Source organism: Aegilops tauschii, chromosome 2, assembly GCF_002575655.3.
Source record: "Aegilops tauschii subsp. strangulata cultivar AL8/78 chromosome 2, Aet v6.0, whole genome shotgun sequence".
Lineage (NCBI taxonomy): Eukaryota > Viridiplantae > Streptophyta > Magnoliopsida > Poales > Poaceae > Aegilops > Aegilops tauschii.
The window spans coordinates 85,025,644-85,049,382 of NC_053036.3; the positions used below are offsets into that span (position 1 = coordinate 85,025,644).

The following is a 23,739-nucleotide window of genomic DNA, read 5'->3' on the forward strand; positions in this document are numbered from 1 at the left end:
TTTCGGCTGCTTTCAAACCACTAGTAAGTCTCAGACTACCGTCTTATAATTTTAAACATAACAGTACATATTTGGCGACTGCTACAAATAAGTCGACTTATTTTGCCAGTTTTAAACCGCCTTCCTGGCTATCCGATCGGACGCTTCCCCGCCGTCCGATACAGATCGAAACTGGGCCACGTGCGGCCGTTGCTACCGACAGACCGTTGCAACGAGCCTCGCGCTTCAACGCAACAAGGGCGAACAGACCGCACCTCACCTGACCCCCCGCAGATCGCGGGCGGCGACGGCTTCCCCGCTCCCCCCACCACCGGCTGCCCACCATCCGGCGCCGCTCCGCCGCCAAAACTCAACCTCTGCAACACCTCCGGCAGCGCGCCGACCCGAATCATCGCAGCGCGCCTCCCCGTCCCCTGCATCGACCCCGATGGCGCAGCATATCTACAGAGATATGCTCGTCTCCGTCTTAGCTCCAACTTCCCATGGATCCGCTGCATCCTGGTGGACGGATCCAACTCCGGCGAGCTACGAAGGACCTGCTGCGACCTACTACTGAAATCCACCGATGTTCTTCCCAGAAAATCAGACTTCCGCTGTCAATTCCTCTGCAAATTGTTCCAATTGGGTAAGTCCCTTGAAAACCCCAGCGTACGTGCTTGTATTAACTTGTTGCAATGGCGCTTCAGTTGGTAATTTGACGTAATCCATGTTCGGGCAAAAATGTTCAGTACCCTGTTCATGATAATTTGGAAAAAAATTGTAGAGTTCTGCATAATTAAGAAGTTTCAGAAAAGTTCAGTTTCAATAACTTGATATTACAAAGTGGTGCAGTTGAAGAAAAAAGAAGTTTAGAGAATTTGAAAAATGAAGAAGTTTAGAAGCCATTGCTTGATGTTTGCAGAGGAATTAAGAAGTTTCAGAAAAAAGTTTCAGTTTCATTGCTGAAGTTCAGGAAAAAGTAGAAAACTCCATGCTTGTATTCTCTTGTTGCATAATTAAGAAGTTTAGAAAAAGTTTGGTTTCATTAGATTGATGTTTCCAGTGGTCCAGTTGAAACAAATATGAAGTGTTTAACTTGATGTTTCCAGTGGTACAGTAGAAGTAGATTGATGTTTTCAGTGGTACATTAGATTGAGACCGTTGTTGTTGGAAAATTCAGAAACCATTGTTTCCGTAATGAAGTGTGGGACTAATATGTGCATGATTGCTTCTTCCTTCTTCTACTATGTTTTACTGGAAGACAATTTTAGATTTTAAAAAATAACAAAAATTATAGGAGATGAGCATTTACATACTGTTGCATACACTAGAGAAAATTGGTATTAGTATGCTGCCATATACTAGAGAAAATAAAAATAGAAAATGATATAAATGAGCATCTACATAATGTTGCATAGGATAAAAAAAGTTACTAGTACTAAAATCACTAATGTATTGGCTATTGTTGCACTTATAGGGTGCTGGTGAAAGGACAGGAGGTGAGCAGAGCAATGCACAACCGCATGTTGCGACAGGAGGAGGAATGAATTTAGATGCCAGGCACAACTCAACTGCTCCGATGTATGATGATGATCAAGAGGATGATGAGATTTCATCTCAGCCGCTTATGCCCTATGTTGGCATGGAGTTTGACTCTGTTGATGATGCCAAGACATTCTACAACGAATATGCATTCAAGATTAGCTTTGGTACACGCATTGCCGCTTCTAAAAAAGCCAAAAGAGAGGTCCTCCGACACTTATCAAGAAGGTTTTCCAATGTGTGCACGCAGGGAAGCCGGAAAGTAAAGATGACAGTAGCACTGCTTCTGAAGGTCTGTCGATGGGAGGAGCCTCAACTAGCAAACATGATTGGTTTGAAATGGATGTTAGCAACAAGCGTCAAAAGAATCGGCTGCTGCGATATGAATGCAAAGCTCACCTGATTGTTGGGATCAAAGGTGACAAGTGGGCTGTATCACATTTTGTTGCAGAGCATACACACCCTCTAATGCCACAGCCAGAGCTTGTACGCTACTACCGCTCACACCGCAAAATCCCGGAAGAAGATAAAGATCTCATAATGACTATGCATGATGTAAACTTCTCAACTTCATCGTGCATGGGAATGCTTGGAAGGGTGCGTGGCGGAGACAGAAGGATACTACCATATGTCAAGAGGGATGTTTCGAATTTTCGGTCCAAGCTGCGACAAAACCTAAACCTCCGAGACATGGATTTCACAGTACAATACTTTGAGAGGCGGCAAGCTGAGAACCCTCAGTTCTACTATGCAAAGACGGTTGACAAGGAGACCAACTCTATCACAGGGCTCTTTTGGGTTGATGGGAGGACACGGGCATTGTACCCCAAGTACAAGGATTGTATCTTCTTTGATACAACATTTTGCACAAATCGATACAACATGCCATTCGCTCCGATTGTTGGAGTGAACAACCACTTGCAAACGGTGTTGCTGGGTTGTGCATTGCTGCCAAACGAACAGATTGAAACTTTCAAGTGGGTGTTCCAGCATTTTTTGCTTGCGATGAACAATGAACACCCATTGAACATTATGACCGACCAGGACAAGGCCATGAAAACTGCCATATCTGAAGTGCTGCCCAACACGGTGCATAGATGCTGCAAATGGCACATCCAACAAAAAGCACGTGAGAAGTTGGGCAAGATAATGAGTAGGGATGAGGTTTTCGAGCAAACTTTCTACACTTGCATCAATGATTCTGACACGGTTGATGAATTTGAAGAGAATTGGCAGCACATGATACATTGCTTCGACTTGGTTGACAATAGGCATCTATGCAACATGTGGAAGACTCGTGAAACCTGGGCTCCAGCGTTCTCCCGGAAATGTTTTTTCCCCTTTACAAGCACTACGGGTAGATCAGAGGGACTAAACTCCTACTTCAAGACATTTGCTTTACTCAGGTACAGAATTGAGCGTCAGGCGGTTGGTTTCTACACCCGCAACGTGTTTGGCAAGTTTCAAGCAGAAGTGACTGCCTCCACGGGGTTTGTGATGAACCAGGTTCCTTCTCCTGACATTGGAAGCATGAGATTTGGGCTCTTTTCAAATTACTATGAAGACCCCAAGATATTTACAGTGAATGTTGTGCTGGCAGAAGAAACATTTGAGTGCAGCTGCAATTGTTTTGAGATGAATGGAATCATATGTGCACACATCGTTAGAGTAATGGTCCACCTCAATGTCCAAGCTATACCGCAGCGCTACTTGCTAGAAAGGTGGTCAGAACGAGCAACAACACCAACGGGTGCTAGCGGCCATCTTCTCCATTTCGCTCTCCCTTCAAACAATACACTCAAGTACAACTCGTTGTGCAGAAAATTCACATGGTTGGCCTCCCAAACTCGTAGCAATGATGTTGCCTGCAAAATACTAAATGATGCAGCGCATGCGCTTGAGCCCATTATACTTGCAGCAAGGAGAGGGGAACTACCAGAGCAGCGGGAAGCGCAACAGCAGCAGCCAGATCAACATCAGAGCACAACACAGGGGGGGAGGCAGCAAACAACAAGGGGGCCAACCCATCAGCAGAAACAACCCCAAATGCAGCAGCAACAAGGGCAGAAACAAACAAATCGCCCAACGCAGCAACAACAAGTGGCCACCACACCGGTGGCACAGGATACCACGGAGAATCCAATGCTTCATAATCCAGCACGTGTGCCGAAGAAGGGGCGACCAACAGAAAAGTCTAGAAGAAGAAAGACTTTACTTGAGCAGCGAGAAGATGCACAAAAGAAGAAGGCAAAAATAGAGGAGAAGAAGAAAGAAACAAAGCCCAAAAGAAAACCTGGACCAAAGAAGAAAACAGACTTCTGCTCGTATTGCAAAGAACATGATCACAGTGTCCAAGAATGTGTGTTACTGAAGGCTACGATGGCTGTCCACAAATGCAACTACTGTGGTGAAGATGATCATGCAGTGAAGAACTGTCCCTACCTAAAGGCTGCAATGTCGATGGATGCTAATGTCGCTAGAGCAACAGAGCTTAGGCTCTGAAAAAAATTAAGAGAGGAAATTTGACATTAAGAACAGATTCAATTACTTCCTACCAATGTGTTTCATGTCACTCCCTATTGTAATGAAACACTTTTTGTTGCTAGTTTTGGTCGCATGTACAAAGTATGCTTGGAAACATGTAAACATCTCTATATTTGCAGTCCAGAAGACATTTTGTGGTTATAACTTGTTTTGAACATGGAAATTTACAGTGCTTATATATTTTCTCTTAAATAGCTTACAGTGGTTACTATTGTTTTTATTTTCTCACAAATTGCTTTCAAAAAAATGTGTCCATGTATTACTGTTGAACAAATAAAAAGGTGGGTGTCTGGTTAGATTTTTTTTGCCTCCTTATACTGATGCTCCAGTGACACAACCTATATTAAAAAAGAGCCATGGGTAAAAAAGCTATCCTGCTGCTTCATTGGACCAAAAAGAAAAAAATGCTTCATGGTGGAAACATTTGCACAACAACTTGTATTTTTTAGGAGAAATACACTTCTTTCATTAAGAAAATGTGTTGATTATTTGCAACTAGGAAAACAAGATTGATGTAGGGGGCGAATGCTTCCTGGAAGCAATTTGAAAAATGAAAAAAAAAATTGAACCTGAATATAAAACCTAGTCAGAACCTATGACATTGATTTTCAACACACAAATTCTAGAGAAAAAAATAACACCCACATTGATCATATAATCACCTTACATAGACCACATTCATTCATTTTCAATGAAAAAAAACATTTTCATTCATTTCATCTGTTGCACACTGTATCAAACATCCATAAGACATAAAAAACCCTGTCGAACTCATCTGGGGTGGGGCATCTAACATACAAAAGATCATTTCCAACATGGAGTTGCATCGTTCCGAAAAGACACTGGGGTAGCACAAGAAAGTTACATCTTTCATTACAACACAAATGTAAAACTACAGTCCGGCTCCCAATGAAGACCACGCCACTTCAGCGACCGCACCAGAAAAGACAAATCTCCACCTCCATCCTTGATGTTGACGACGAAAAGAGGTATTCAATCAAAGTTCCAGCAGCTTCTTCAACTGCTCTGCAGGGTCCAAAGTGTTACTGGGATGCTTCAAAAGATCTGCTGCAATGCGTTTCCGGAGGTTGGCGATACAACTCTGTGACAGATGAAAAACAATAAGAAAAGCAGAGATTAAAAAAAGGTAGGAATAAAAATGAAAAACTACCAACTGAAGCTACTAAAAGATGGTACCTCATCGAAATGTTTCATGACAACACCATCGAAGTTTTCCAAGTAAAGAATTGCATGGAAGCCACAATTATAGCTGAAAAAACAAATAAGAGTGACTTGATTGGGAAAAATGCACTCTACTCAGTAATTGGATAAATTCAGATAATCATGGTTGGAAAGAAAAGTGCTTACTGTGTTGATTGCTTTGGGTAAGCTTGGGTGACCTTCTCAAAGCCGTTGAGATCAATCTTGAACGCAGATTCAGTAGTGACAACTTGCTTTATGTTTGTGATCTGATTGGATGCAACAGAAACAAAAACAGATTCAAAAATGCTAAAAAGAAAGGGGTGTGTTTAATCAGATTTGAAGAAACTAAAACATGGTCAACCAAACAGAAAAATATGACTATATTTAACAATCTCCAAAAAGCAAAGGGAGCATTACCACATTGTTTGTTGCCTTATGCAACAATGAAACATCCATGATTGTCTTGACGGAATCGAAAACATTGAACTGATTGTGTGACAAGTTAACAACAACTACAGCCCAATGCTTGTTCTGAACGATAGTAATGAAAAGCTGCGATGGAACAAAAGGCAAACTACATTATAAAGAAAACAAGCTTCTATGCAATAAGGAAAAAAAGTCATATGAGGTATAATGAAAAACTTACTAAGTCGCATCTTGAAATCTGGTTATTCTCACAAGCCCTTCTGAACTCTCTTTCACAACTCTTGTGATCAAACAAGTCAGGGTCCACACCCAATTGACTCTGAAAAGAAAAAAGTATCAAATACAACAAGATAAAACAAAAACCATATGACTTTGTATGAACTTGCAAAAAATAAACCAGAAAACAATGATAGGGGGAAGACTAACCCCCATAAACACCGAGAATGCAAACTTCTTCGGCTTCTTCTTGTTGTACATCTGCTCCAAGTTGAAAGTCTTTAGATAGAGTGTCATTACCTCGCTGTCCAGATCAGCACGTGGCTTTAAAGAAGCATGGAAGTTCTGAAGTGACGTGTGAAAACCCTCTATTTCAATGAAATCAGGACTGCAACATTTTCAACATGTCAAAGATGACTGAGATTAGAAGTTTGACAAACACCAACTCAACATTTTAGATAAAAAAGGATGGAAAAGCAAAAAACAGAAAAAATGACTCACATTGTTTGGTCTTTCTTTGCTTTCGGTATCTTGTACCTGCTCATTACGTACTGCTGGTACAGTGCATCCTCTTTCCGATCAATCCTAATCTTCTTCATCTTTGGAACACCATCAGGGGGTTGGGCCTTTCTTTTCTTAACTGCCTTCTTCACAAGACCGCTGCTTGCCTCGACAGTCTTCTCACCTGGCCAATGAAACTTTGCTTCTGGTCGACCCTATTGCACTAGCACTAGAGCAAAAAAAGTTATAAGAAAAGAGGAACATTAAAAAATGCCGCATAAACTACAAACATGAACATTGAAAAAGCTTGAAAGATAAATACATGATGACCAATAAAAGGGCAAACCTGTAGATACAGATGGAGCTGTGAATGCAACTGGAGATGCATCGTATGTGGGTCCCCGGGTGTCAGTTGACATATGAAGCTCTGGATCAGTGTCAAAACAAGGAACCGATGCTTCATATTGCATTGGGAGCTTTGAGTTGTTGTTCTGCCTTGCAAGCTTAGGTGTGTTGTCGAAGGTAGGACCTGCTGAAACCGGTTGTTGCACATCAGGAGAGGCATCAACTTGATTTCTGGTTTCCATAACCTTCTTTGCGGTCTCAGCATCCATGTTGAACCATTCATAATCCTCAGTTCCCTCTTTGAACAGACTACAGGAAGGACCGTCATCAAATTCCAGTGCAAGCCTCCCCAAGGCAGCCACCGTACCCTGTGATAAAATGACTCTCTCAACCTTGTCATCAGCGCCTGAAACTTTCAAATCTCCCACAACATCTTCAGAAAGCTCCTCCCGTTCCCCCTTATCCTCACCAAGCTGCACATCTTCCTTCCCAACTGTATCGCAACTCTGCCTTTTATCCAAACCAATGTCCTGATAATTGCCACTCTGGTTGCTGTCGGGATCACCTGCAACTTCCCTGTCATCTCCGGCTTGTTGTGCTACAGCACTCATGTGTGGAGTAGGGCTAGTATGGGGGGAGCGCTGGTTTGATCTACAGTTGCTGTGTTGGCTGCACTGCCTGCATTACCTGCTGGAGGATGAAAAGTAACGTCCTCGAAGATCTTCTCCTTGGTGCTTGCTGTGGTGGAGTTTGCTTCAACCAATATGGATGCCACACGCTTACAGAACACTGACTGGATAACCTAACCGAACGACAAGAGAACATTCTTCACTTCTGCTGCGTGCAACTTCTTGTGCTTCTCATATATTGGTATCATGTGCTCTGGAATCTGCTTACAATAAAAACAAATGAAACATTAAAAAATGGAGCATTACATCAACAAATGGAAGCATATAACAAAAAACAATGAAACATATTATTTAATGATAGAAATTAGGGGAAAAGCATAAAAAGTGTGCATGCTTACTTCCAAGTCTTGACTTGAAGGCAGTGGTTGCAGCCACTCATCTAGAGAGCCGCAGACATCGCCACCAATCTCACTCCCATTTGTGCCTGGGATGCTGGGTATCTCAGGAATGTTTGCATCTCCACTAGCTCCTTCCACATTGTTGTTCTCGCGATCAGCTCCATTGCAGCCCTCAAATGATACATACGGCGTCTCTGGCAAACGGCGAAGCTGTGAATAACAAACAGTCCAAAGATTAATGAGCAGATCAAAAAAATATGGGCAGCAGAAAACAAATAAGAGATATATATGGAACTTGTTAAGGAAAAATGAGCTCTTACATTCCGTTTTCCAAATTCAATCTTATCGAGGCTGAGCTTGTTCTTGTCAATTTCTTCTACCAATTTGAAATCATTGTTGCATACGAAGCATGCCCTTGGGAGAGAATAGTTAATCCTATGCTGAGAAACCAACGACCGAGGCACATCAACAAAGTCCATATAAATTATCTGCAAAAAAGCATGAAAAATATATTGTGAGCATAGCTTGTTGGAAAAAAAGATACTAGAGCAAAACATAAGAGAAAAAAGACAAAATCAGCAAAGCTGGTGCGGCCATACCGCAAACATTGGCAGACAACTGCCGATCCAAAAGCCACTCTTCCCTGCCTCCCTCTTCCGTTGATACTTCTTAACCTCCTTCAACGCAGCAGCCAAGAAGTGCTCATCCCATGCAAAATCATCGATCTTGTCCATGTCCACCAAGCTCCCAAGGTACTCTAGGGGTACCATGTTGCCAGTCCTAGGGGATAGCACGAGAGCGATGCATAATAACACCCATGACCTATTTATAGTAACAACATCATCATCCTTTGCGGCCTTGAGCACTTGAATGGTGTGCTTCATTGGAGCCCTTGAGCCTACTCGATACGGTTCACGCAGCACATGTGGCTCATTCCTCCTCAACAGCTCCACTGGCCTTGACCCAGAAGGCACATTAATTTTTTTTCGCACCATGTCTTTTGTGAAGAGTATAGACTTCCTTTTGTGACTACAAAAAAATAGATGCAGCAACTCATATGAGAAAACAACACCAATTGCAACAAAACAAAAAGAGAAAAACAACGATAGAAGTTGTAAGCATCTGGGAGTGTTGCATACCTAAACAACGCTGAATTTGTGTCGATTTTCATGACTACCCAATCCAGCAGATCAGCCGACACGGAGAAAGAGTTGATATTCAAGAGCGAACCAAAGCTGCCTTTGCTTAGAATGTCCTTCTTCTTTTCAGACTGACTATTTGCAACCTGCCGCAGCCGGGTGGCTGAGAAACGTGTCGAGAATGACCCATCAGCGGTATATTCATCATCATCCATTCTGCAAAAAAAAGAAACAAAAGAAGGAAAATGCATGAGGATTAAGTATAAAAAGGTATGAAAAAAAACAAAGAAGTACCATTGCAATTTCCGGGTCCTACAGTAGCTAATTCACTATGCTACATCTCAAAAAAACTGAATTTGAACATCACTATGTCCTAGCAGTAGCTAGTTTCAATATACTAGAAAATGAAGAACAAAACTGTGCTGCAATACAACACAACTAACATAAAAAAAAGGAAAAAAAGACATGAATCAGCACACATGAAACCTACCGTACATCGTAAAATTCATATTATTCCTAGTACAACATGAAAACTATTCCTTGTACATCATAAAAAAACAGCATATCCCTATTACCAATTGAATGGAAAATGAAAAATAATTTGGAAATGGGGATGCCAAATGGTATGTTTCCATTGTGCTGCAAAGTCAGATGTTAGTTTCAGCTGCAGAAATGCACCCTATCCCCCCTCCCCCTGTCCAGACTGAATCATCAAGCCAACACTGACGAGCGCCACCATGAAACCCGAATGCCGCACCCCACCAGAACCAAAACAACCCCACCCCGCGCTACTAACCCCTCCTGCCTAGCAGCTCCGATGAGCCCAACCCCACCTCGCGCCACTCCCCGTCCTGCCTAGCAGCTCCGACGAGTTGCAACCACACCCGGGCTACTCCCCCCTCTATGCAGCAACTCCACCGAGACCAAACCCACCCCGCGCTACTCCCCCTCCTACGCAGCAGGTTCCACTGAGACCAACCCCATCCCGCGCTACTCATTCCTCACGCGAATAGATCCACCAACATTTAGGACGCGATTTTGAGATCTGGAGAAGAACAAACCTGGTCTCTGGGTCGTCGGCGGCCATGGAGAGCGACGACGATGCGCGTGTCTGCACTCCCTCCCTGCCCGCCGGTGCCGCCGTTCCTTTGCCTCGCTGCCGTGCTGACCGTCGCATCCCACGAAGACGGATCTGCGTGAGGGGTGTGGGGGTGGATAAGGGAAAGGCGGAAATGGGGGAGGAACGAAATAGAGAGAGCTCGTCTGGGGCGATGTTGCAATGGACAGCCAGCAAACCAACACACCTGGTCGGGTGCGGCGCGTCCCGATCGAGGCCGATTCCAGCCACACGATCAGCCGTGATCTGACAGCTCTGCAGGAGGTTTGCGCGAGAGAAACGTAAGTCGGATGATTTTGAATGTTTTCCTATATATTTACATGGTTTACTACCAACAATAGTGTTTAGCTGAAAGAAAACTAAATCACATCGATGCAGAAAAGCAGGATATAAAGATGAATCCAATGGGCATATCGCTATACAAGTCACATTTTTCTTAGAAATCTGCCACCACTGATTGCTCGATTCTCTAATTTATGTCGAGCCTAGGGATGCCGCTGATGCTTACTCAAAGACACAGACGCTGATTTCAAGAGAAGACTTGCCATGCCACCGAGCTATCTAAAGTGATCTCAACAATATTAGGAGATATTTCTCTTGTACCGCAGTGGGATCAAATGTCTGGCTGCTAACACCTGCTCCCCTGCTCCTCAGGTTTAGTATTTGCATGGATAGGTGATAGTGATAAAACTACTCTACAACACCATGGATGCTAAAACTATTGTCATAGGTAGAATATATTTTTATAAACATAAATCTCAGAGCAAGCTAACACATGCCAGCTTATCACCAAAGAATAGCAGATGTGTTCAGCAGCATGAATTAAATTAAACCGTCCTAGAGCAGGACCAAATAGATTTTGTTAGAGTATACGCGTATGGTGTATGTATTGTGTATACAACGCGACTTGAGTCAGCGCTAGAGTGTGTGTAGTGGGCACGATGTAGCCCACGATCGGCCTCAGGTAGTGGCACACGATCAGCCTGTAAACTGTATATATCCTCAGCCGCAGTGCTAATCCAAAGTGTGTTGAATCCTTCAATCCCTCTCCCTCTTTCATGGTATCAGATACCTCCGATCGGCTCAACCCCTTTGCTTCAATCGACGTTCCTGCTTCCGCTGCTATGGCCGACGGCCCCAGCTCTCCTCCACCTGCGGATGGCCCCGGCGCTCTTGCCGCTGTTGATCCACCGCCACCTCCACCTGCTCTCCTTCCAGCCGGCCCCGTCGCCCCCGTTCCCACTGCTGGCCCTGTCGTCGCTGCCCCAACCACCACCGTCCTCCCGTCGGTGCTGCAGACGATCGACATTCGCCGCCACGTCCCCGTGACCCTCGATCTGCTCGCCGGCAACTACGCGCAGTGGCGTCGTCACTTCGACACCGCGATCGGGATGTTCGGGCTCCGCGATCACGTCGATGCCGCGGCCGTTCCCCACTTCCACGACCCCGACTGGGCGATGGCAGATCATGCCGTCGTCCACTGGTTGAATGCCACCGTCGCGCCTGATCTTCTCGACGCCGTCATGTCTGACGAGGACACTGCGCTCACCGTGTGGACGGCGATCGACGGCATCTTCCATGACAATCAGCTCGCGCGGGCGGTCTACATCGACGCCGAGTACCACGCCGTGGTGCTGCCCGTTATGCAGTACTGCACCAAGCTGAAGGTGTACGCCGACCAGCTGCGCGATCTCGGCCAGCCGGTGTCAGAATCGCGGCAGGTCTTCCATCTCCTGCGTAGCCTCAACAGTCGGTACCACGGCGCCATCCCCCACATCACGTCGCAGTCGCCGCTGCCTTCGCTCCTCCAGACGCGCTCGTTCCTTCTTCTCGAGGAACATCGTGCCGAGCAGACCGCGCGTCTGCAGGAAGCCCACGCGCTCGTCGCTGGCCGTGGCGCTGCTTCATCACCTGCCCCGGCCCCGATCACGCCCCTGGCTGCGTCTCCCGCCCCGCCCGATGTCAACAACGGGGGGCATGCGCGTGGCGGGCGTGGCCATCGCCGCGGCACTGGCCCCGCTAGTGCGCCCCCAGCGCCCCAACCCCCGCGCATTCCTGCGGTGGGCGCCAACTCCTGGACTGGGCTCGTGCAAGCCTGGCCCATGCCCTGGCGCGCTCCCGGCTCTGGAGTGCTCGGCCCACGCCCCGGCACGCCGCACCAACAGGCCATGTACGCCGCGCCATCTCCGCTCGCGCCCGGCGCGCCTGGCTACCAGTACGGCTACGCGCCTCCGCCCGTCTACACCAACACACCACCCGGCGTGCCGCAGCAGCCCCTGGACATGCACTCCCTCCAGGCTGCGCTCCACTGCGCGACGGCCGGACCGTCGTCCTCGGGTGGCTCCTCAGAGTGGTACATGGACTCCGGCGCGGCCGCACACATGACTCATTCCCCTGGTACACTCTACTCCCTTGTTTCCTCTACTTCCTCGCACATCATCGTTGGGAGTGGTGAGCATCTTCCCATTACTCACACCGGAGCTGGCTCGCTCATCTCCGGCACGTCCCCGATTCAGCTCCGCAACATTCTTGTCTCGCCGTCTCTCATCAAGAATCTCCTTTCAGTCCGCCAAATTTGTCGCGACAACCCTGTCTCAATTGAGTTTGACTTGTTTGGTTTCTCTGTCAAGGACCTCCAAACCCGGGCGGTGATCCTGCGCTGTGACTCCACCGGCGATCTCTACTCCGTGACGGCGTCCCGTGCGTACACTCCGCGACCATTCGCCGGCGTCGTCACCACTGCTCGTCTGCATCAGCGGCTTGGACACCCCGGGGCTACACAGCTCCAGCATGTTGCTAGCTGCTCTTCGTTTCGTTTCAGCAAAACCGCACCGCATCCCTGCCATGCCTGTTGCCTTGGCAAGGACACACGCCTTCCTTTTTAGAGTCGCTTAGTTGCAGTTATTTTCCTTTTCAGTTGCTTCATCTGGATGTATGGACCTCTCCTGTACCTAGCATTTCTGGATATCAATTTTACTTAGTCAATCTCGATGATTACACACATTATGTCTGGACGTTTCCACTCAAACACAAGTCCGAGGTCCTCCCCATCCTGCGCGATTTCTACGCCTACGCACGCACTCAGTTTCAGCTGCCGGTGTTCTCTGTACAGACTGACAACGGGCGTGAGTTTGACAGTCATGCCTCGCGCGAGTTCCTCGCCTCTCATGGCACTGTCCTTCGCCCGTCCTGCCCCTACACCAGCCAGCAGAACGGCAAGGCCGAGCGCACTCTGCATGCGCTCAACGACAGTCTGCGTGCTCTCCTTTTTCATGCCTTGCTGCCGCCTAGCTTCTGGGCTGAAGCCCTGAACACGGCCATGTTTCTGATGAACATACGCCCCTGTCACAGCAGCTCGCCGCGCACCCCTCACGAGCTTCTCCTCGGCGTTGCTCCCGACTACAGCATGCTCCGCGTCTTCGACTGCCTTTGCTACCCAAACACTGCTTCCACGGCGCGCCACAAGCTTGATTTTTGTTCCGTAGCATGGGTTTTCCTCGGCTACCCTGCCGATCATCGCGGGTATCGTTGTTTCGACCTCGGGTCCAAGCGAGTTCTTACTTCGCGCCATGTATATTTCCATGAGGAGATCTTCCCTTTTGCGCACGCCGCTCCATCCACTCCGCCGCCCCTGGGCGCTCCGCCTGTTTTACAGGTTCTTCGCCCGGTGCTCGGCTCTTCTTCGCCCTCTGGATCTGGATTGGATCGCCCTACTGGCGCACCGCTGTCTCCCGCGTCCCTGGTGCGTTCAAACACCACCGTTGGATCCGCTACGGGCGGCTTCGACGCCCCTTCATCCAGCGCGCGTTCCACCGGTTCAAGCCCTGCCGTTGGATCTGAAGCGGGCGGCTCCGACGCCTCCGCGCCCCGCGCGCGCTCCACTGGTTCAAGCTCCACCGCTCCTTCCGCATCGGACGGCGCTGGCTCTTCGTCAGCACCTAGCGAGGCCGCTCCGCACGCCGCGCCCGCTGCCCCAACCCGCATGGTGACGCGAGCTCAGCCGGCACCTTCCGGCCGAATCCCAAGTGCTACGCCGACACTGCTTTGTCATCCACTACGCTCTTTCTGTTGCCGAGCTCCATGCAGGTCGCCGTGCGCGATCCCAATTGGCTTGCCGCCATGCGCGACGAGTTCTCTGCGCTTGTCTCCAACCCCACTTGGGAGCTGGCGCCGCGGCCGCCCGGCGCCAACCTGATCACCGAAAAATGGGTCTTCAAGCACAAATTTCGGGCAGATGGCACCCTCGAACGCTATAAAGCACGGTGGGTCGTCCGCGGCTTCCATCAGCACGCCGGTGTCGACTACAGCGAGACGTTCTCGCCGGTGGTCAAGTCAGCCACCATCCGGGCTGTCCTCACCGTTGCCGCATCACGGCGGTGGCCTGTACACCAACTGGACATCAAGAATGCGTTCCTGCACGGCATGCTCGCCGAGGAGGTCTACTGTCTTCAACCCGCCGGCTTCGTCGACGAACAGCAGCCACACCATGTCCGTCGCCTGAACAAGTCTCTGTACGGGCTCAAACATGCTCCACGGGCGTGGTTTCAGACGTTCTCCGGTTTCGTCCACACGTTGGGCTTCACGGCGACTCGGTCTGACTCGTCGCTATTCACCTACGCCCGCGGCGACGACGCTGCGTTCCTACTCCTCTACGTCGATGACATCGTCCTCACTGCTTCGTCCCCGACACTTCTCCAACGCATCATCCTCCGGCTCACCGGCGAATTCGCCATGAAGGACCTGGGCCCTCTTCGGTTCTTCCTCGGCATTCAGGTGACGCGCACTGCTGCTGGCTTCTTCCTCTGTCAACGGCAGTACGCCGAGGACATACTGGAGCGCGCCGGCATGGACACGTGCAAGCCGTCCCCGACGCCGATCGACACGAAGGGCAAGCTGCCACACGCCGAGGGGCCGCGTCTCGCTGATCCATCGGCGTATCGCAGCCTCGCCGGCGCACTGCAGTACCTCACCATCACCAGGCCGGAGCTCGCGTATGCCGTGCAGCAGATCTGCCTTCATATGCATGACCCGCGGGACTGTCACCACGCTCTCATCAAACGCGTGCTGCGGTACGTGCGTGGTGCGCCATCCCATGGCCTGCACCTTCGCGCCTCTGCTTCACTGGACCTGCGGGCGTTCACCGACGCCGACTGGGCCGGCTGCCCCGACACACGCCGTTCGACGTCCAGCTTCTGCGTCTACCTCGGTGACGCGCTCATCTCCTGGTCGTCAAAACGACAGGCTACGGTGTCGCGGTCCAGCGCCGAAGCTGAGTACCGCGGCGTCGCCAACGCCGTTGCTGAGTGCGTTTGGCTCCGTCAACTCCTCGGCGAGCTCCTGCTTCCAGTCCGCTCGGCGACCGTGGTCTTCTGCGACAACGTCTCGGCCTGCTACCTCTCCGTGAATCCCGTCCACCATCGCCGCACCAAGCATGTGGAGCTCGACATCCATTTTGTTTGGGAGCGCGTGGGATTGGGCGAATTCCGCGTCCTGCACATCCCCACCAAGCAGCAACTCGCCGACATCATGACTAAGGGCCTGCGTACGGATGCTTTTCTTCAATTCCGAGACAGTCTTTGCGTCGAGCCGGCCGCCGCCAAGACTGGGGGGGGGGGGGGGGGGGGTGGTGGTGGTGGTGGTGGTGTTAGAGTATACGCGTATGGTGTATGTATTGTGTATACAGCGCGACTTGAGTCGGCGCTAGAGTGTGTGTAGTGGGCATGATGTAGCCCACGATCGGCCTCAGGTAGTGGCACACGATCAGCGTGTAAACTGTATATATCCTCAGCCGCAGTGCTAATCCAAAGTGTGTTGAATCCTTCAATCTGTCTCCCTCTTTCAGATTTGTTAATTATCAATTCTATAGCAAAACAGAGAGTTAATCATGCCGATTCGTAGCTAAACAGTACAGGAAATCATAGCACAAACCAAGATTAGATGACCACCAGAGAGCAATCCCTCATCGGCATGTTCGTAGTAGTATGATTAGAGAGCAAGAAGAAATGGTTTTCGTGAGAATGCATCCTACTACTCACATCCACAATATGGCAACCAGGAACAGATCAAAAATTAAAAATGACAAATCAGAGCCATCATCTATCTCATGGAACCTCGTAACTTCTAAAATTTACATATGACCATAACAAACATCATTAGAAAATTGTACTATTTGATTGAACTACAGAAACTGCAAGTAGTAGGATGCTACTGGATTTATAAAATCGACATGACACTCCTCCTCAATTATGATGATCCGTTGGCATAAACACCTTTTAATTTTGTTTCATCTTTCATATCCCTCGCATGAATGATGAACCTGCTTGGAAATGAAGGAAACAGGAAGCCTGGATTATTGTTGCCTACACCAAGATGTGCCATTGTCAGTCTATGAATCCATAGTGCACACTTTTCCCTACGATCCCAAGTCTGAAACAGACAAAATAAGGAATCCATGGACCACACTTCTACATCAGTTTTTGCACAAGACCAACTGGAGCTTGTGCCTGATTGTTTTTGATTGCCAAAGTAACAGAGCAAATAAAACAAATACAACGCAAGAAAATAAAATACATACCCAAGCTTGCATTTCTTTACCGTATAAAGAGGTGCTAGAGATTACACTAAAAATCTGTCCAATAAAATACCATAGAAAGGTTGCTCAAAATAAATAGTATGACAAAAAAGAGCACTCCGTCGCCGGCCGACTCATCCCTGGCATTGCTAGTCGGTAATGGATGTCCCCAACGGTGACCGCATTACAGTATTTCCTAATGTATTCAGATATTGCCTGCCCCATCCCAAAGAAATTGTGCCTATATTATATCTATCTGTATTTTGCCTGGATCCTGCTGTGTTGCCCTACTTATCTCTCAGAGTGTTGCTTACATCATGGTACCTACAAAAATCACTCCTCTGTTTGGTATACCCTCTTCTATTGCCTAAATTACATCCACTGTTTTTGCCTAAAAAAAGAGATGCACACCCCAATTGTACGCTGTTGGCCACCCTCCCCCACCTCCCTTATTTTGCTAGATACGCCAATCCTCGTCAGAATTTTTTAAGCATTCATGAGAAATTTCGTGCACTGGTGTGGATTGCGCTCGGGAGGATGCATCTATGACCTCTGGTTGTAAATTCCCTCACTGATACCGGCGGGCCCGAGCCCAGGGGGGTGCAGCCTGTGCGGGCGCACAGGGCCCCCCGTTTTCAGGGGCCCCAAAATTTATACACAGCAGTACTACTTCTCTCCATAGACGGGCCACTTAAATTTGGACCTGGGCCGATATTGCCTGGCGTCTGGCGGCTCTCGCATGCCTTGGACGGCACGGACTCGGCGACCACGATCCGCCTGCGCGCACTGGTGGGCAACCAAGTTATGCTACTTCTTGTCGATTCGAGCAGTTCGCACAGCTTCGTCAACAAGTCCTTCATCGATCGCCTCGGGCTGGCGATAGAAGAGATGCCGCGGGTGGACGTGCGCGTCGCCAACGGTGACCGTCTCACCTGCAACCGCATTGTTCCCGAGCTCAAGTGGTGGATGCAGGGGCACACGTTCGCCACTCCGATGCGCGAGCTGGACATTGGCGCCTACGACGGCATCCTCGGCATGGACTGGCTCGCCCAGCACAGCCCCATGACATGCCACTGGCAGGACAAGTGGGTCAAGTTCACCCACGATGACGAAGAGGTTGCTACCTCTTGAGCACTGCGTTGGTTTTCCCTTGAAAAGGAAAGGGTGATGCAGCAAAGTAGCGTAAGTATTTCCCTCAGTTTTTGAGAACCAAGGTATCAATCCAGTAGGAGGCCACGCCAAAGTCCCTCGCACCTACACAAACAAATATAAACCTCGCAACCAACGCAATAAAGGGGTTGTCAATCCCTTCACGGTCACTTACGAAAGTGAGATTTGATAGATATGATAAGGTAATATTTATGGTATTTTTATAATAAAGATGCAAAGTAAAATAAAAGGCAATAAAAATAGCTAAGTGTTGGAAGATTAATATGATGGAAAATAGACCCGGGGGCCATAGGTTTCACTAGTGGCTTCTCTCAAGAGCATAAGTATTACGGTGGGTGAACAAATTACTGTTGAGCAATTGATAGAATTGAGCATCGTTATGAGAATATCTAGGTATGATCATGTATATAGGCATCACGTCCGCGACAAGTAGACCGACTCCTGTCTGCATCTACTACTATTACTCCACACATCGACTGCTATCCAGCAAGCATCTAGAGTATTAAGTTCAAAAGAACAGAGTAACGCTTTACGTAAGATGACATGATGTAGAGGGATAAACTCATGCAATATGATATAAACCCATCTTGTTATCCTCGATGGCAACAATACAATACGTGCCTTGCTGCCCCTACTGTCACTGGGAAAGGACACCGCAAGATTGAACCCAAAGCTAAGCACTTCTCCCATTGCAAGAAAGATCAATCTAGTAGGCCAAACCAAACTGATAATTCGAAGAGACTTGCAAAGATAACCAATCATACATAAAAGAATTCAGAGAAGATTCAAACATTGTTCATAGATAAACTTGATCATAAACCCACAATCCATCGGTCTCAACAAACACACCGCAAAAGAAGATTACATCGAATAGATCTCCACGAGAATCGTGGAGAACTTTGTATTGAGATCCAAAGAGAGAGAAGAAGCCATCTAGCTAATAACTATGGACCCGAAGGTCTGAGGTAAACTACTCACACATCATCGGAGAGGCTATGGTGTTGATGTAGAAGCCCTCCATGATCAATGCCCCTCCGGCAGGACACCGGAAAAGGCCCCAAGATGGGATCTCACGGGTACAGAAGGTTGCGGCGGTGGAATTAGGTTTTCGTGGATACTTCTGTTGGTTTGGGGGTACGTAGGTATATATAGGAGGAAGAAGTACGTCGGTGGAGCAACGTGGGCCCCACGAGGGTGGAGGGCGCGCCCAGGGGGGTAGGCGCGCCCCCTACCTCGTGCCCTCCTGGTTGCTTTCTTGACGTAGGGTCCAAGTCCTCTGATCACGTTTGTTCCGAAAATCACGTTCCCGAAGGTTTCATTCCGTTTGGACTCCGTTTGATATTCTTTTTCTGCGAAACTCTGAAATAGGCAAAAAAAAACAGCAATTTGGGCTGGGCCTCCGGTTAATAGGTTAGTCCCAAAAATAATATATAAGTGTATAACAAAGCCCATTAATCATCCAAAACAGAATATAATATAGCATGAAGCAATAAAAAATTATAGATACGTTGGAGACGTATCAAGCATTCCCAAGCTTAATTTCTGCTTGTCCTCGAGTAGGTAAATGATAAAAACAGAATTTTTGATGCGGAATGCTACCTGGCATAATTTTTTAATGTAACCCTCTTAATTGTGGTATGAATATTCAGATCCGAAAGATTCAAGATAAAAGTTTAATCTTGACATAAAAGCAATAATACTTCAAGCATACTAACTAAGCAATCATGTCTTCTCAAAATAACATGGCCAAAGAAAGTTCATCCCTACAAAATCATATGGTTTATTCATGCTCCATCTTCGTTACACAAGAATGCTCTCATCATGCACAACCCCGATGACAAGCCAAGCAATTGTTTCATACTTTAGTAATCTCAAACTTTTCAACCTTCACGCAATACATGAGCGTGAGCCATGGATATAGCACTATGGGTGGAATAGAATACAATGATGGGGGTTATGTGGAGAAGACAAAAAAGGAGAAAGTCTCACATCAACGCGGCTAATCAACGGGCTATGGAGATGCCCATCGATTGATGTTAATGCAAGGAGTAGGGATTGCCATGCAACAGATGCACTAGAGCTATAAATGCATGAAAGCTCAACAAAAGAAACTAAGTGGGTGTGCATCCAACTTGCTTGCTCACGAAGACCTAGGGCATTTGAGGAAGCCCATTGTTCGAATATACCCAAGTTCTATAATTAAAAATTCCCACTAGTATATGAAAGTGACAAAACAAGAGACTCTCTATCATGAAAATCATGGTGCTACTTTGAAGCACAAGTGTGAAAAAAAGGATAGTAGCATTGTCCCTCATTTTGGGCCTTCTTTTTTTTATTTGGCCCTTTTTTTGGGACAATGCTCTATGAGTGATGATCATCACACTTCTATTTATTTACAACTCAATGATTACAACTTGATACTAGAACAAAGTATGACTCTATATGAATGCCTCCGGCGGTATACCGGGATAGCAATGAATCAAGAGTGACATGTATGAAAAATTATGAACGGTGGCTTGCCACAAATACGATGTCAACTACATGATCATGCAAAGCAATATGACAATGATGAACGTGTCATGATAAACGGAACGGTGGAAAGTTGCATGGCAATATATCTCGAAATGGCTATGGAAATGCCATAATAGGTAAGTATGGTGGCTGTTTTAAGGAAGATATAAGGAGGTTTATGTGTGAAAGAGCGTATCATATCACGGGGTTTGGATGCACCGGCGAAGTTTGCACCAAAACTTTCAATGTGAGAAAGGGCAATGCACGGTACCGAAGAGGCTAGCAATGATGGAAGGGTAAGAGTGCTTATAATCCATGGACTCAACATTAGTCATAAAGGACTCACATAGTTATTGCAAAAATCTACAAGTCATCAAAAACCAAGCACTACGCGCATGCTCCTAGGGGGATAGATTGGTAGGAAAAGACCATCGCTCGTCCCCGACCGCCACTCATAAGGAAGACAATCAAAGAACACCTCATGTTTCAAATTTGTTACATAACGTTTACCATACGTGCATGCTACGGGACTTGCAAACTTCAACACAAGTATTTCTCAATTTCACAACTACTGAACTAGCACAACTTTAATATCACTACCTCCATATCTCAAAACAATCATCAAACTTCTCTTAGTATTCAGCACACTCATAAGAAAGTTTTTTACTAGTCTTGAATACTTAGCATATTAGGATTAATTTTCCTACTTAAGCAAATTACCATGCTGTTTAAGACTCTCAAAATAATATAAGTGAAGCATGAGAGAATAATAGTTTCTATAAAACAAATCCACCGTCGTGCTCTAAAAGATATAAGTGAAGCACTAGAGCAAAAACTATATAGCTCAAAAGATATAAGTGAAGCGCATAGAGTATTCTAATAAATTCCGAATCATGTGTGTTTCTCTCAAAAGGTGTGTACAACAAAGATGATTGTGGTAAACTAAAAAGCAAAGACTCAAATCATACAAGACGCTCCAAGCAAAACACTTACCATGTGGTGAATAAAAATATAGCTCCAAGTAAAGTTACCGATGGAAGTAGACGAAAGAGGGGATGCCTTCCGGGGCATCCCCAAGCTTTGGCTTTTTGGTATCCTTAGATTATCTTGGTGTGCCATGAGCATCCCCAAGCTTAGGCTCTTGCCACTCCTTGTTCCATAATCCATCAAATCTTTTACCCAAAACTTGAAAACTTCACAATACAAAACTTAACAGAAAATCTCGTGAGCTCCGTTAGCGAAAGAAAACAAAACATCACTTCAAGGTACTGTAATGAACTCATTCATTATTTATATTGGTGTTAAACCTAATGTATTCCAACTTCTCTATGGTTTATAAACTATTTTACTAGCCATAGATTCATCAAAATAAGCAAACAACACACGAAAAACAGAATCTGTCAAAAACAGAACAGTCTGTAGTAATCTGTAACTAACGCAAACTTCTGTAACTCAAAAAATTCAGCCAAAATAGGAAGACCTAGACAATTCGCTTATTGATCAGCAGCAATTGGAATCAATATTTTATCACGTTCTGGTGATTTTTAACAATTATTTTCGTGAACAGAAAGTTTCTGGAATTTTCAGCAAGATCAAATAACTATCCAAGAAGATCCTATAGGTTTAACTTGGCACAAACACTAATTAAAACAAAAAAACAAATCTAACCAGAGGCTAGATCAAAGATTTATTCCTAAACAGAAGCAAAAAGCAAAAAATTAAAAATAAAATTGGGTTGCCTCCCAACAAGCGCCCCTAGCTAGGCATAAAAGCAAGGATAGATCTAGGTAATATCATCTTGGGTCTTTAATTTTTTAGCGGAGTTATGCTCGAATCCGGGAGGTTCTTTACATTTCCCTTCATATTCGGAAATTTTGAGATCTAAAGAGTCCAACCGCTTATTGCAAAGGGTAATCAACATATTCATGCAGTGGAGATTCCCGCTAACACTCTTAAAAGGTTCAAGAGATTTTTGTAAAATCTTTGTTACTTTGCAAATTTTCTCAAAAACTTGCATTTCTTCTTGGGTATGATGAGGCCCCTTTTGTTGAGGTACTGTTCTCACTATACCTTCTATAATTTTATGCGCAATACTGGGATCAATTTCAATAAAGTTGCCTTTGGCAACGCAATCCAAGAGTTGTCTATGAGACATATTCAATCCAACATAAAAGTTGCGAAGCAAAATTCTAAAATTCACCTCTAGGGTGCAATTATGATAAAATTCCATCATTCTAAACCAAGCATCTAATAAGTTTTCTCCTTGTCTTTGTTTGAAGTGAAGAACCTCAAACTCGGAAGACAAAGGAGTAGATAGCGGACTAGCCATTACGACAAAGCAAGCGAAAGAGGCGAACGGAAAAGAGGGCGAATAAAACGGCAAGGGTGAAGTGGGGGAGAGGAAAACGAGAGGCAAATGGCAAATAATGTAATGCGGGAGATAAGAGTTTGTGATGGGTACTTGGTATGTTGACTTTTGCGTAGACTCCCCGGCAACGGCGCCAGAAATGGCTCGTTGTCGGGAGTCAAATCTTGACTTGACTTGGTGTAGGCCGCCCCGGCAACGGCGCCAGAAATCCTTCTTGCTACCTCTTGAGCACTGCGTTGGTTTTCCCTTGAAGAGCAAAGGGTGATGCAGCAAAGTAGCGTAAGTATTTCCCTCAGTTTTTGAGAACCAAGGTATCAATCCAGTAGGAGGCCACGCCAAAGTCCCTCGCACCTACACAAACAAATATAAAGATGCAAAGTAAAATAAAAGGCAATAAAAATAGCTAAGTGTTGGAAGATTAATATGATGGAAAATAGACCCGGGGGCCATAGGTTTCACTAGTGGCTTCTCTCAAGAGCATAAGTATTACGGTGGGTGAACAAATTACTGTTGAGCAATTGATAGAATTGAGCATAGTTATGAGAATATCTAGGTATGCTCATGTATATAGGCATCACGTCCGCGACAAGTAGACCGACTCCTGCCTGCATCTACTACTATTACTCCACACATCGACCGCTATCCAGCATGCATCTACAGTATTAAGTTCAAAAGAACAGAGTAACGCTTTACGTAAGATGACATGATGCAGAGGGATAAACTCATGCAATATGATATAAACCCCATCTTGTTATCCTCGATGGCAACAATACAATACGTGCCTTGCTGCCCCTACTGTCACTGGGAAAGGACACCGCAAGATTGAACCCAAAGCTAAGCACTTCTCCCATGGCAAGAAAGATCAATCTAGTAGGCCAAACCAAACTGATAATTCGAAGAGACTTGCAAAGATAACCAATCATACATAAAAGAATTCAGAGAAGATTCAAATATTGTTCATAGATAAACTTGATCATAAACCCACAATTCATTGGTCTCAACAAACACACCGCAAAAGAAGATTACATCGAATAGATCTCCACGAGAATCGTGGAGAATTTTGTATTGAGATCCAAAGAG

General features: G+C 46.4%; 3 protein-coding genes across 5 annotated transcripts; 1 reads left to right on the forward strand and 2 right to left on the reverse strand.

Annotated features, from left to right (window-relative positions):
- Window positions 1-23: 23 nt before the first annotated feature.
- On the forward strand, window positions 24-4,146 carry LOC109733893 (protein FAR1-RELATED SEQUENCE 5). The gene is made up of 2 exons (XM_040401684.3): window positions 24-625; window positions 1,457-4,146. Exon 2 carries the CDS (start codon window positions 1,822-1,824, stop codon window positions 4,021-4,023), a length of 2,202 nt encoding a protein of 733 aa, XP_040257618.1. The 5' UTR covers window positions 24-625; window positions 1,457-1,821; the 3' UTR covers window positions 4,024-4,146.
- A 107-nt stretch (window positions 4,147-4,253) lies between these two features.
- LOC109733890 (putative ubiquitin-like-specific protease 1B) lies at window positions 4,254-7,042 on the reverse strand. 3 transcript variants are annotated; one of them, XM_020293103.4, is made up of 8 exons: window positions 6,758-7,032; window positions 6,412-6,634; window positions 6,121-6,298; window positions 5,915-6,013; window positions 5,686-5,820; window positions 5,434-5,534; window positions 5,263-5,335; window positions 4,254-5,167 (listed from the first exon to the last, which is right to left on the reverse strand). In XM_020293103.4, exons 2-8 carry the CDS (start codon window positions 6,507-6,509, stop codon window positions 5,063-5,065), a joined length of 789 nt encoding a protein of 262 aa, XP_020148692.1. In that variant the 5' UTR covers window positions 6,510-6,634; window positions 6,758-7,032; the 3' UTR covers window positions 4,254-5,062. The 3 variants fall into 3 exon arrangements, with proteins under 3 accessions (XP_020148692.1, XP_020148690.1, XP_040257619.1); XM_020293101.4 differs by having other exon boundaries at window positions 4,686-5,167; window positions 6,412-6,640; window positions 6,758-7,042; XM_040401685.3 differs by lacking the exon at window positions 5,686-5,820 and having other exon boundaries at window positions 4,719-5,167; window positions 6,412-6,640; window positions 6,758-7,042.
- A 314-nt stretch (window positions 7,043-7,356) lies between these two features.
- LOC109733889 (uncharacterized) lies at window positions 7,357-10,219 on the reverse strand. The gene is made up of 6 exons (XM_020293100.4): window positions 9,984-10,219; window positions 8,923-9,138; window positions 8,383-8,812; window positions 8,104-8,271; window positions 7,784-7,993; window positions 7,357-7,645 (listed from the first exon to the last, which is right to left on the reverse strand). Exons 1-6 carry the CDS (start codon window positions 10,097-10,099, stop codon window positions 7,559-7,561), a joined length of 1,227 nt encoding a protein of 408 aa, XP_020148689.1. The 5' UTR covers window positions 10,100-10,219; the 3' UTR covers window positions 7,357-7,558.
- Between the last annotated feature and the right edge of the window lie 13,520 nt (window positions 10,220-23,739).

Bases quoted from the DNA above. Each gene is read 5' to 3' on its own strand.
- LOC109733889 (XM_020293100.4), bottom strand. From the start codon at position 10,099: ATGCGACGGTCAGCACGGCAGCGAGGCAAAGGAACGGCGGCACCGGCG. The intron at 7,994-8,103 runs GTAAGAGCTCAT...TGTTATTCACAG, and splicing joins TTGAATTTGGAAAACGGAAT to CTTCGCCGTTTGCCAGAGAC. The intron at 7,646-7,783 runs GTAAGCATGCAC...TATTGTAAGCAG, and splicing joins CTTCAAGTCAAGACTTGGAA to ATTCCAGAGCACATGATACC.
- LOC109733893 (XM_040401684.3), top strand. From the start codon at position 1,822: ATGGGAGGAGCCTCAACTAGCAAACATGATTGGTTTGAAATGGATGTT.
- LOC109733890 (XM_020293103.4), bottom strand. From the start codon at position 6,509: ATGAAGAAGATTAGGATTGATCGGAAAGAGGATGCACTGTACCAGCAG. The intron at 6,299-6,411 runs GTGAGTCATTTT...AAAATGTTGCAG, and splicing joins GCAAAGAAAGACCAAACAAT to TCCTGATTTCATTGAAATAG. The intron at 5,336-5,433 runs GTAAGCACTTTT...TTGTTTTTTCAG, and splicing joins TACCCAAAGCAATCAACACA to CTATAATTGTGGCTTCCATG.